Here is a 13,473-nt window from a genome sequence, read left to right on the forward strand (position 1 = left end):
CAGTAATGTTCTCCAGGATGAAGGTGTACATGTTCTCTTGTCAACAATCAAGAGAAGACTTTGTAATAACCTCAGAAAATTCACCACGAGACGCAAACCCCTCATATGCCTCAGAAACATAAAGGCCATTGCAGTTCGCAATGGCACACTGGCATTTATTGATAATTTCACTGCTGACAGAAACAAAAGAACGAATGCAGAGGTGTACAGGTGCATTCTGTGTGCTCACCTTAAGCCAAATGTATCAAAACCAGTATTTCATCATTCAGCAGGACGTTGAACCCGAATATACAGTCAATGCAACCAGAGAGCTTTTCAGGGTGAAGCAGTGGAATATCCTCAAATGGCAGAGTCAATTGTCTGATCTCATTCCACTTGTTGAAGACCAGACTACAGGCAGAGAGATCCCACAACAAGCAAGAGCAGCAGGTGGTTGCAGAGAAGACCAGGGAAGATTCAAAGCATGTGCTGATGTCCATGGGTCCAAGACGTCGGATAATCATTGACTGCAATGGATTTTCCAAAAAATATTAAATATAATGATTTTCATGTGTCACTTCTGTTTGAATCCCTAAACTTTGTGTGTTTTAAAGGACTACAGCTTCCACATAGTTATTGACATAAACCAACTCAAATTAAAGCTGATGTTATCTTAACGGTTGGGTGATGCCAATGTTGAATACTCAACATGGCAGTACATGCAGGGAAGTGTGTGGGAATTCTTTTTTGAGTAGGTTTTAGTAACAGTTGACAGTTACTAAAACCCAAGTAGTTGCTCCAGTATGTGAGGGACATGTCAACACAAGGTTAATTAAGTGAATTAACTCTTGGCACAACAAATTGCTCTTTCTGAAGGTTTGGTTGGAAAAATGAAAGGCTGCATTTATCACTTGTTCAATCATGCATGTACAGTTGTTTATTTTATTATATGCCAACTATGATTCAGTTGTGAGTGCAATGTGAGCAATTATGAGCAATTTTGCAGTTAACTGTTCTCAGCAATAAGGAAATACACTTGATTAACTAAGAATGTCTCTTTAGCATTCCTGACACAACATTATTACTACAGACTTTGACGTGTTTTTCCAAGTCATAACACTGCATTGTGACAAATGGTGACCCATAAGTGCTCTTGATAAATCCAACAGTCAAATACTTTACAGGGCACCTCACTGTAAATTCCCACTAAACTGCAGACAGTCCCAAATTGCGCAAGAGTTTCAGAGCAATGACTCACTTCCAGGAGATGGCCTATAAAAGGAGAAACTCTCCACTTCAGCACTACATTCAAATATCAGAGCAAAAAGGTAGCAAGACAGGGAAAAGTAGACAAGAGAGAGAACTGGCACAAGTAAAAGTCATTTTCCTTGCTTTACTTTTGCATTGCACTTCAGTCTTCATTTGTGAGCTTTCTGAAAGCCATTCTTATATTTTAGCATTTTAGTTGTTGTAGAATTTGTAAACGGCAAAATGATGAGCTGCAGAGTTACAGTCACTGCTGTCATGGTGCTCCTGTGCCTTCTGGCCACCAGTGAAGGTAAGATCATTTTTATTATTTAAATATATTGTTAAATAATTTAACAGCAATGGCAGTGCTGTTTGCCTTTCTGTCTGTCACTATTGTGCACAGTCTTCTGTCCTATAAAGTATCTATATCAACACTATTGCACTTGACCATTTTTTACTCCTGTCTGTTATCAGGGATGAGTCTGAGAAGCTTGGGGGTGGAGCTGCACTGCCGCTGCATCATGACGGAGAGGAAACCCATCGGCCGCCACATTGAGAAGGTGGAGCTGATTCCTGCCAACTCCCACTGCGAGGAAACTGAGATCATGTAAGAAGTCATTTCAAAGTCTTCATCCCATCTTAGCAACCGACACTGATCTTAAATGTGAAGATGCTGGGGCTTTGAGATTTGTCTTTATCACAGTGAACATGTTCTGATTGCATCTCTGTCTCTTGCTTGGTGTTGCAGTGCTACACTGAAAAAGACAGGCCAAGAGGTCTGCCTGGACCCCGAGGCTCCCTGGGTGAAGAAAGTGATTCAGAAAATTATGTCCAAGTAAGTTCATCACATAATGGCAGAGAGACACAATAGCGTGTTACTAAATGGTGGACTGACATGAAAACATTTTCTGCTTTTATTTAACAGAAAATGTCTGTTAATTCAATACACATAGTAATGGCTCTTTTCTGTTTGTTTTCTCTGCAGCAAAAGGCGCTAAACAGATGATGTAAGGGACTCCGTTTCATGAATCCGAGCTGTTTAAGAAAACAGAAAAATACCTGTGATCCATTCATTTCAGCACTGGAGGACAGCTTAATCAATTAACTGTTGAAAATGACAACAGAAGTGCAACTGAATTTATTCATATTTATGTTTGTATCAAACATGTTATTTATTAACAAGTCTATGATGTTTGTTTGTCACTATATGTTGTAGCCGACTCTTGTTTTTCATTTTGGCTGCTCCTGTAGACTGCATTACTGTTTACTTGTTTCTATATTATGAGTTTATTATATTTATTTATATATTTATGAAATGTAAATCTATCGGATTTCACTTGTATACCTCTGCTCACCACTATTAATTAATAAAAAGGTTTATATGAAATTGAAAACTGATTTTTTTTGTCTTAAATGTTATTATTCTGGACTTTTGACCCTTAGCTCAACATTTAGCTCGACTGATCATGATACACTCATGGACCACCTTGAGAACTGGGTTGGGCTCCCTGGAACTGTTTTAAAGTGGTTTAGATCACATTTATCAGATAGAAAATTACTGTTACTATTGGAAATCATATTTCAGAAAAATATGATTTGCCATTTGGTGTTGCTCAGGGACGCTGTCTTTGCCCACTAATTTTCTCTTCAAACATGCTCCCGTTAAGTACTGTCATCAGAAAACTTAAATTCAATTTCCAAAGTTATGCAGATGACACACAGCTGTACTTTTCACTTAAGTCAAAGATTGCTGCAAAGATTAAACCAGAAATGACGTGTCTGGGCATTATTATCGATTCAGAGCTGAATTTTAATTCCCACTTAAACAAGTCTATGTCTATGACACTGAAAACTCATCCATGCTTTTATTTCCAACAGATTAGACTACAGCAATGCTGTTTTTACTGGATTACTTGGAAATTCAAAAATGTGCTGCTTGACTTTTAACAAAAACAAGGAAAAATGAGCATAATACTCTGGTTTTAGCTACACGTCACTGGCTCCCAGTGTCTTTTAGAATAGATTTTAAGGGTCTTTTACTTGTTTTTAAAGCTTTGAATGGTTTGGGACCTGCCTAAATCACAGACTCTCTGTCATTCTATAATCCCACACGTGATCTCAGATCACCCACATTTGGGTTTTTAAATATACACAATTACACCCATAAGAAAAAGGAAGCACAATTATGCTCCAAAATTATGGAATAGTCTACCCAAAGCTATAAGAGATGTGAGCTCTGTGTACATTTTTAAACGACAGCTGAAAACATATTTTTTTTAATTAGGTTTTTAATGAATGTCATTTTAACTTATTTTTTACTGAATGTTTCTTTCATTTTCGAATTTTACAATTTTTCTCCACGCTGCGATTATATGGCATGCGCTCTAACCACTCGACCACCAAGGCAGTATTATTGTATGTTTATCTATAAAGCACTTTGAGCTACATGCCTTGTATGAAAGGTGCTCTATAAATAAAGTGTATTATTATTAATGAGCTCTTCATGCTGTATATCCATTGCAAAGATCATAGGATCTACAGTGTCAATCAGTAATTTCAACTACCAGTAACTGATATATCTGCGTGCATAGCCTATCGTCTTAATGTTAGCTTCAATAATATTCTTTAAATTTGAACATAAAGAATTATAAATAACCAACAACAGTACGTTAAAAAAATGTATGGATAATGATTGAAATAAAAGACATGAAATAATTAAATACTTCAAAAGACTTTTATAACACAAAATTTTAAATTTGTTCTCACATTTTTATTACACACGTATAATGCTTATAGTATGCTCTGAATCAACAGTCACATCCTGTTACATCACTGCCACGCTACACCACATGATGCTGGTGGTGTAATGACCTCACCATCTTGCCACAGGATCTAAATCCATGGCACACAAATAAATAAATAAATGAACCTGCTAATATGAGATTATGCAAAGATTGTAATGTAATTGTCTAATGCAAATATTGTTATATTCTCTGTCAGTAAATGTACATGATATAATAAATCACATGAACCTGTTTACATTTGCGTAACCTTCTACCCCCAGCAGATCTGACTATTATTAGGATGATGATTCAACAGCAAAGACAATCATTTCTGTTTATCAGTTTGATTTTTAATGGGAGCTTCATAGTTTTTAAAGCAACATTAAATTAATTTAGTGTTGTGCCATAAAGTTGGAGTTTTAATGAAAGCAGATCAGTTTATGATGCAGACTTTCTGTTTAAAATGTGTAATGCTGTATAGTAGGGGCAACGCATCACGAGGGTTATTATTTGACACCTGGCAAAGGTCTCTCCAGAGCCACAGAAGACATTAGGCTACATGTAGTCCATACAGCTGTAGAAATAGCGGGGTATCTTTAAAGGAATGGGAGGTAATAATATAGGTTATAATATTTACTAGGTTAGTAGGGATACTATTACTACTACCACTAATAGGCTATTCTTAGTGGAGCAAGATTAAACGTTTTTTTGTTTTGTTTTGTTTTTTCATCTGTTTTTTTTTCTCTTCACTTTTAAGCTCCTAGTCTTTATATTGTCCTGTTTTTACATTTAATTTCAAGGTACATTAAACGCAGATGTCTCTGTAATAAAGTAACCATGAACATAATAATATTATCATGATCATTATTATTATTTTTATTATTTTTATTATTATTAGTGTTATGCTTTGTTTGTTATTGGCCTGTGTGAGGCAGGCAAAGGGGCGGAGCACACAGCCGGGGGTAGGTGCGGTAGTGCGGCGCTGGTGCACGCAATGAGATAACACTCGAAGCGCTGAACGGACACGCACCAGAGACACTGAAATGCACACAAAATGCAGCGTCTACGAGATGTGACAAGCCGCTGCATGTGAAGAAAATATAGAAACAACCATCGATAACGCCGGAAGTTCCCGCATCCTGATTCAATCTCTCCCGCAGACTATTTTTTGCCGCAGAAATTATCCCACCAGCCGATGTGCTCCAGTTGTGCATGAATTCTTCCGATTCGCTTGCAATTCTAAGACAAAACCGGGCGGCGTTGACGACTGTGTGTGGTGGATACCGTTTGTGAGTAGTGCACCTTATCTGCGTCTCCACCCCTTGGCACCTCCTTCAGGATGGCGTTAACGATCTGCACGAGATTTACCGATGAATATCAGCTGTTCGAGGAGCTGGGGAAGTAAGGAAGCATGTTTTAATCATCTGGCATCATCCCTGTATGAAATGTCAGCCCGTTATGTAATAGGCCGCCTGGGTTTAAGGACGCTGATTCCAGGCTCTGTGTGTCTGTGCGTGTGCGTTTTTGTATGTGTGAGTGTGCTCGCGGCTGACAGTGTATCCATAAAACCTTCAGAGCAGGGGAGGTTCAATTCGCTATCATATATCTTGCAGGCCTGTGCGATGGCATCGTGATTGTTTTAATCCCGCATTTGAAGCCTGTTTACGTGTAGTGCTTGCGAAAGAAGATGTTGAATTGAACGTGTCGTCATTTTGCCTCCATCCTGTGCAGCTACCGATGTTGCATTTTCGACCTTTCGGGGTGCCACGGGAGGGCGAGGAGGTCCCATGTTGTGAAATGTATCGTGGTGTTGGAAATGGTGAGGTTTCAACCCCCACCCTCTCTCCCCAAATCCTCCTTCACCTCCCGCGTGACAGAAATACACACTCGTAATGCGACAGCAGGCCATGTAGTTGGCGGTTACACATTCCCCAGCCAAGCACCGAGCTGCGGTCAATTATCAGACACAGTCAGGGAATTCCTCACCCCTGCGAGAGAGAGAGAGAGAGAGGGGAGAGAGACGCCTTTACCTGCGTGTGTGTGTATGTGTGTGCTAGTATGGATGTATTAGTGTGTGTTTATTTATAGGTCTAGGTCTGCATTTCTTCATGTGTGTGTGTATATCTGTGTGTTCATATGCTGGTTGACCTGCAGTCTGCCCAGCACCCCATGGTCAGTGCACATAGTCTCAAATGTCTGCAAAGTAAGAGATAGAAATGCACCCCCAGTATCCCAGTGTCTCTCATTAAGCATCCTCACTGGAAGAACTGATCTCCTGTAACAACCCCCCACCCCCCTCCCACCCCACCCCATTCCCCTCATGAAGTCTGTGGTTGTAGTGTGGAAGAAGACATCTCCTGCATTTATGAACCAATGCTGTGTTCATCTTCCACCATCTGAGATTAATAATGCAGCCATATTGCTTTTAGAGTTGCTTTTAACTCACCTAATCCCTTACAGTGTATACCCCCAAAACACACACACACACACGTGCACACACACACACACACAGAGCTGATATTGACCAAAAAAAGCAATTCCACTATAAAACAGCATCATGCAACAGTAGGCCTATATTGAAAAAGTTTGTATAAAATCAGATTTAGCCACAGCAAAAACCATATCAGCGTACGTGCAAGATTTTCACACTTTAGAGTTTGGATTATTACATTAAATTAAATCATTAAATGTTACCAGGTTTTGGATGTATTTTTCTTACCATTCCAATAACTCACTGATTCACTAATTTCTGGTCTAGCCAACTCAGTTTGTCATCCATCACATTGAAACTCCAGGCAGTATAGATTTGTGTAAGTGTAACATTATTGTTGAGTGGTTATGCAGTTTAACCCTTAAACAGGCAGGAGTGGAAAATGACATGAAAATTATTCTTTTTATTTACTTTGATGATACTAGTTATCTCATTTGCACCTAGTAAACATTTCCACAAATAATTGTAAAAATATTTTAGATTTGAGTTGTATCTCCAACAGGATATGTTGCCCCTGTTAAGGTATTATAATGTATACATGTATGTATCTCATGGTGCATGTTGCAGATTGATTTGAAACATTGCATTGGATTACCAAAAATGCACCCGCTTCTGTATTATAGTATAGAAATTAATGGAAACCAACAGATGAGTGGAACTGTAGAAAAAAACCCTTAAATACAGCCACATCATCATCATTTCAACTTGACCTGTAATGTAACATATTTGTGATTTGTAGTAAATTTAAGCTATAACTCAAATTCTTGAAAGAAGTTCACAGAAGTCTGGATATTGTAGGGATTTAGCCTCATATAGCTTGGTGAGCTTATCTGACCATTGGTTACCCAGAAATCTTTTTAAAGCATTTTTACATGCTTACATAATCAGGTGCTCAATGCCAGTCATGTATAGTGTAATACATCTCATTTTGTAGCCATATTTGAGGCAGAATATGGACAAACACAGAAATGACCAACACCTTGTTCTGGCTTGCTTGCCTTTATCTTACTTTCAAAATAAAAAGACCTAAGTAGTTATACTGTGTAGCCAGCTACTGCACATGTGCTATGTAGGCCACAGACTCAGTTAACAGATACAGAAAACAGTTCACAGCTTCACAACTATCCAGGATAGTCAAGTAAAATTCTTATGTAACATGTTACGCTATGATAATTTCTTTACCAAATCCCCTATAAATTAGAGGTAAGCTTTAGTGGCAAGCTGCTCACTCCAGAGGATGTTAGATAACATGTCCATGGTACACATCGCTTCAGCTTGAGTTATTTCTCATATTGTAACACTGATTTGAATGCACACTAAATAATGTAACATTGGAACACCAAAGTTGCAAGCCTGCAGTAAGAGGTAGAACAAGGTTCATTTGAGGTAATATGTATTCCCAGCTTAGTATTTCTAGTGTCTGCATCCAAGTGCCTCTAACTGTTCTTGATATCTCTGATGTTGTCAGGAGCTAAACAGGGTCTGGCTGTGGAGGAGTACAGATTCTCTTTGAAAGAAAATGCGTGCACAGACAGAGATGGAGGTTGAATAGCAAAGCGGCCTGCATGGCTGCAGAGGCAGTCAGACCGCTCCATAAAGATGAGAGATGCAGCACTCTGCACTTCTCCTCCCTCAAATATAGCTGACCCAGTTTTTTGATCTTCATACATGTGCCTGAAACACCAGAACAACACATGGCTGAAACAATTCTAGGCTGGTAGACACGTATGTTGGTATTAATGGTCTTGTGTAGTGATTAGGACGTGTTCTGTAAGTGTGGCAAGTGAGTGTTTTAGTGAGGGTGTGCACAGCCACTGCATATACACTTTTGTGCATTTTATGTTGAAATTTGACTCTAAAAAAATAAATACATTTAAACTCAACCATGTTTGTAATTTCCCCTTTATGGTAAATGAAGGCTGTTTCGTAAAGCAGAATTAGTAGTTAAAGTAGACATATTTTAATAAATAAGGCTTATTGTTAGAAAATTCCATTTCATGGAGCTGTTTTGAATTAATTCGACCTAAGTTACCATGGAATCCATTGGGCTGTCAGTCAGGTTGGCTTTTTGGCTTATTCATCTAAGGGTAAACCAGTGTTTCAATCTACCATCCAGACTGAAACACAAGTTAGTCACCAGAGGTTAGAATAAAACTGCAGGACATGTCAAATGCAATGTAATTTGGCATATGCTGCAGTTATTGGCTGATTGAAAAAGAGCTGTCAGACCTTTATCAATCTAAAGTCTAGTCCTGTTTGTTATGCTCACTCAAGCCTTCAAAAAATAAGTCAATAAGCATTTCTATGTGTGTATTCAATTTAGGGGAGCATTCTCTGTGGTCAGAAGGTGTGTGAAGATCTCTTCTGGACAGGAGTATGCTGCCAAAATCATCAACACCAAGAAGCTTTCTGCCAGAGGTAGGAAACACAAACACATGTACAGAAACACACAACACACATACACACATAAGCAGAAAAACATGCTCCAAGTGTCACCAAGTTACATGTGCATGAGATGTGACTATTGCTGTTCCCTGGATCAGGCTTTGGGACTTTTACAGAGGTTGTGTGTATCTGAGTGAAAGACAGACATGGACATAGGGGCAGAGACACATCTGGATTTTGGTTGATTACATTTTTTGGGTGTGCGTCTGCACAGAAGAAAATGGTATATGTCAAGGTAAATGCTGCAGCTTTTTGTGCAGCATGGTACATGTTCTCCTTTCTTCTTGTGTTTTTGTTTGGTTTCCGTGTAAAAATTTGTCACATACAACCTTGTCTGTGTGTGTGTGTGCTTGTCCGTGAGTGTGCATGTGTTCCGTATTGATTCAGGGCTCTGGCTGGTCTTGTCGTCCCAGGGGCAGATCTCTTGTGATGCCGACCCAGTTCTTTCACATCCGTCACTGTAATTGTAGCCGCTGGCCTGGTTGCCTCAGGCTTGGGACACACACACACGCTCATACATGCACATGCAAGCACACACAAGCACACGCATGACCCAGGAATTGCCAACAGCATATTCATGATAACTAACCAATGACGATGGTTCACTGTTGCTGTTCCTCCTTCTGTCTAGCCAATGGTGTGTTTCGTCACTGGTTGCCTACCTGTGATAACCAATGACTGCTTTCTTACCACACAAGGCGTCAGACTGGTGTAGATGTGAGTTGAGCCCAGCCTTCATTCCTCCATCCCTCCATTGCTTATCTCCCCTTTTCGTTGCTCCCTTCATGCTTTGTGTCTTTGCTTAAGGATTTCTTCTCTCTTTCCTCACCAATCTTTCACCCTCTCCCTCTTTCTGTCTCTCTTCTGCCCATATTGACCCTCCCGCTTGCTGAGTGCAGTGTTGGTAATAGACACCTCGGCAGACGGATCAGTCTCTCACCACTTGCACACTGGGATAGATTTTCCAAAAATACTGCAAAGGGTTATCTCACCACATATGAATGTGTATCTACACACACACACACACACACACACACACACACACACACTGTCTTTCTCTCTTTCCTCTGTATGTGTGTGTGTGTGTGTGTGTGTATAGAGGTTTACATACTGGGCTTGCTGGCGTGTCAGATATGGTCTTAGCCTCTTTCCACGTTAAGCCGTAGAATTGTTACTCTGATTCCCTTCTTTCTGGCAGGATCATGACCTCTCCTCAACCCCACTCCACCACTGTGTGCATGTTTGCCTATGTAAGTATATGTGCGTGTGAGCATATATGATTGAAAGGGGTTTAGGATAGGATTGGTGGCTGAAATGCAGGCAGATCAGAGCCCTGTGTGTGTGTGTGTGTTTCTGGTTATGCATACACACACATGTAGAGGGCCTATAGGACCAGCTATTGTCTGGCAATCTGCAATCCTGATTATGCAGCATTTCATTAAGAGCAGCAGATGAGTCAATGAATGAGAGGTAGCAGTGGAAAGAGAAAGGAAATAAAAGATAGGAAGCAGAGGGAAAGAGAGAGGGGGCAGCAAGTCAACACTAAAGTGTCTGTGTGTGTGTGTGTGTGTGTGTGTGTGTTTGTGCGTGTGCCTGCGCACATGCCATATTCCTCACAGCAGTTGAAAATTTGTCCTCTCTCCTCATGCGTGCATCAGTGACCTGTCACTAGGACTCTGTCTGCTATCTTTTGTCACTTTGTATTTGCTTATGATGTGCAGTGTGTTTGTGTGTGTTTGTAATCCCTCATCTGGTTATGTGTGTGTTGTATTGTGGAATCCATTGCAATAAACCTGTTTTTAATTTTTAAAAAGGCCTGTTTGTCTCACTGTGTAAATATTGCATTGAATTGTGAGAGTGGCACAGTGATGAGAAAACGGGGTGTAGATATAGGGTTGAAAAAGACTACAAAATATACTAAAACAGAGAAGAGCATATATATATATATATATATATATGTGTATATATATATATGTGTATATATATATATATATATATATCTTTACACATTTTGTATAACGTTCCTCCTGTACTTTTCCCTCATTTGGCAAGATAAAGATTTGTTGTCATCCCTGTTTTCACTTCCATCTCTTATTGTCTTCATCCCTCTGTATCGCCTCCTCTAAAGTGAAAGGAAGGAAGGAGAGGAGAGAGAAGGAATGTGATGGCAGAGGAGAGAAAGACTGTGTGAGAGAGAGTCAGAGAAACAGGAGGAAAGGAAGGGAAGGAGGGATCAGTGGGAAGAAGGGGGATCACATGACTCACTGAGTGCTTGAAGGCTAAAAATAAATGTTGGTCATTCTCTCACTCTTGGTGTTGCTATCTCTTTCTGTTGCACAAACACACACAGTATTGAAAATATTCCACTTTCAGAAAGCAGACAGGGTTTTGGTTTCATTCAATGCTCACCTGTTTTGCCCACTGGACCCAGGGTGGGAGGGAAACACATGAAGCTGAACCTGAAATGTTAGAGTGTTTATGTGCATCTATCTCTGTGTATGACTGAGTAAGCATAATTAAGATATTCCAAGAACCGATGTATAGGTTGAGCAATTTTGATAATGATCTAAATAGTATTAGTATTAGCATTAGTATTATTTTCTGTAAATAATGAATTTACTAATCACTGAAGCTCTAATACATAACCTACTAGTAATTTATGCTTAATAATTAACTAACTGCAGTACCTGTCCGGAGATTATGCTATGTTGTCCCCACAGAGGTAGACTCATTACTTTGTAGGTCTGTTCGTACATTATGAAGACAGTTCATTCTACATTTTCAAACATTAAAATTAACATATTTTAAAACTTTTTTTTTTACAAAAACAATGTTGTATTCTTTGATAAATATATAGTAATAAAAAAGAATAGATATGCAGAGCGCTAAGACAACAGTCCAGACTTTCATTTGTAGTTCATTAGCTGTTTAAATTTTCAGTGACAGTTTCAGCTGGCAAAATTTGGATAAAACTTTGACGTCTTAAAGTTTTGTTAATAATGTAAGCTATAATCAAAATTGCAGCTCTTGTCAGGAAAAATGTCAGGATTTCAATATAAAAATGATTGATCGTTCAGCCCGAAAATAACAGTATGACTACTGTATGACTAACAAGGATAATGGATTCTGCAGAAAGGTAGGGCATTCTTAATTACAAAGTAGTGCAACTGCTATCTTTTCCTCCCCCTCGTCTCTCTCTTTTCTCTTGCCTATTGTATGTCCTTTTCAACCTTTGTCTTTTTCGATCTGTTTGATTTAGTTTTTCCCCCTAACAATCCTCTCCCACACTGTCCTCCATCCTTCTCCTCTTCCTTCCTCACTTCTTCTGTGGCTCCCTGGCAGTATGTCGTCACTCCAGTCCAGTATTACAATTCACTTGTTCAGATGACTATACGTGTTGTATTATTTTTCCATTAGAGCTACATAAATCTTGGATGTGAATATGAAAACTGAGAGATATTCAGTTAAAATAAGCGTTGAAACTCTTGATACCAATGCATTTCTGTTGATCATTCGTGCTGATGGATGGATGAAAATAGATATATTTCCAGCACTGAAGCAATAAAACTCAGTTTTAGAAAAATGTGAAAACATAACAGCAGAAATGGGGAAAGTCAGATTTGGTGGTCATAACCTCAAAATCAAAGTGTGTCTATACAGATTCCCATTTTGCACTTTTAAAAACCTGAAGCAGAAGGAAATAGAGACACATATTTTGATATTAAACCTGAGGGAAATTTAGCTGTCACAAGTGACACTTTTAACTGTATCTTTTAACTGGATGAAGGATTTTAGTCATTGGACATATGGATTTTAAGTTTTCAGAGAAGAAAATTCAGCAAATGTTTGCGGTAGCTCAGCTTGCTTATGCTCGCCAAACAGCTTTAGTGAAACACCTGTTTTTAATGTTGAACTGTTTCATTGGGCATAATACTGGTATTAATCACTGGGTTTGTTCATTTTTGAGTGGGAGGAACTTCTGTAGACACTTCAAATCCTGGTATAAACCTCCATGAAGGACAAACATTGATGAATACTAATCCTAACTAGAAGAAACTGACTACAGAGCACACTGTGTAAAACTGTGCATCTGGATCAGTGCAGTCAGGCCCATTTGGGCCCATTGCAGCCTCAGAAAGCACTCTCCCTGTTTTTCTCAGTTTCTCTGCTTTTGGCCTCTCACTAGCCGGACTGCCTGTGACCTACTACAGTGTACAACTCTTCCCCTGATTGTATTGACTGTATGTGACTCATTACTACAAGGATAACCTGGTAAAGAGAAAGGAAAGGAGGGCGAAGCACATTGAAAATCCACATTAAAAATAGTAGGTCTAGCACAGGAAATTAGTAGGTCTAGGACAGGAATCTGTCATCCAATTGTCTACAACCCCAGGTTACCTGTGAGACGAGAGAGCACAGAGAACTCCAGGGAAGAACTTCAAGTTATTGAATGTATTAATAGCACATGCATGTAAATGGATATATATGGATAGAGAGAGGGAGGAGAAGAGAGTTCAGTCCATCATG

General features: G+C 39.2%; 2 protein-coding genes across 2 annotated transcripts in view; both read left to right on the forward strand.

Moving 5' to 3' along the window:
• The first annotated feature begins 1,340 nt into the window (after positions 1 to 1,340).
• Positions 1,341 to 2,608, forward strand: LOC128377716 (permeability factor 2-like). Its single transcript, XM_053337590.1, has 4 exons — positions 1,341 to 1,537; positions 1,702 to 1,834; positions 1,976 to 2,062; positions 2,213 to 2,608. The coding sequence occupies exons 1-4, from the start codon at positions 1,471 to 1,473 to the stop codon at positions 2,223 to 2,225; spliced, it is 300 nt and encodes a 99-aa protein (XP_053193565.1). The 5' UTR covers positions 1,341 to 1,470; the 3' UTR covers positions 2,226 to 2,608.
• A 2,667-nt stretch (positions 2,609 to 5,275) lies between these two features.
• camk2d2 (calcium/calmodulin-dependent protein kinase (CaM kinase) II delta 2) overlaps positions 5,276 to 13,473 on the forward strand; it is a 39,620-nt gene continuing 31,422 nt past the window's right edge. Inside the window, exons 1-2 of the mRNA XM_053337585.1 lie at positions 5,276 to 5,411; positions 8,825 to 8,919. Coding sequence (XP_053193560.1) covers positions 5,350 to 5,411; positions 8,825 to 8,919 — 157 coding nt within the window. The 5' untranslated portion in view covers positions 5,276 to 5,349. The remainder of the gene's footprint in view (positions 5,412 to 8,824; positions 8,920 to 13,473) is intronic.

Source organism: Scomber japonicus, chromosome 2 (assembly GCF_027409825.1).
Source record: "Scomber japonicus isolate fScoJap1 chromosome 2, fScoJap1.pri, whole genome shotgun sequence".
Lineage (NCBI taxonomy): Eukaryota > Metazoa > Chordata > Actinopteri > Scombriformes > Scombridae > Scomber > Scomber japonicus.

Excerpts from the sequence above, each read along its gene's own strand:
- LOC128377716 (XM_053337590.1), top strand. The coding sequence starts at position 1,471 with ATGATGAGCTGCAGAGTTACAGTCACTGCTGTCATGGTGCTCCTGTGC. Across the intron at positions 1,538-1,701 it reads CCTTCTGGCCACCAGTGAAG|GGATGAGTCTGAGAAGCTTG; the intron begins GTAAGATCATTT and ends GTCTGTTATCAG. Across the intron at positions 1,835-1,975 it reads TGCGAGGAAACTGAGATCAT|TGCTACACTGAAAAAGACAG; the intron begins GTAAGAAGTCAT and ends TTGGTGTTGCAG.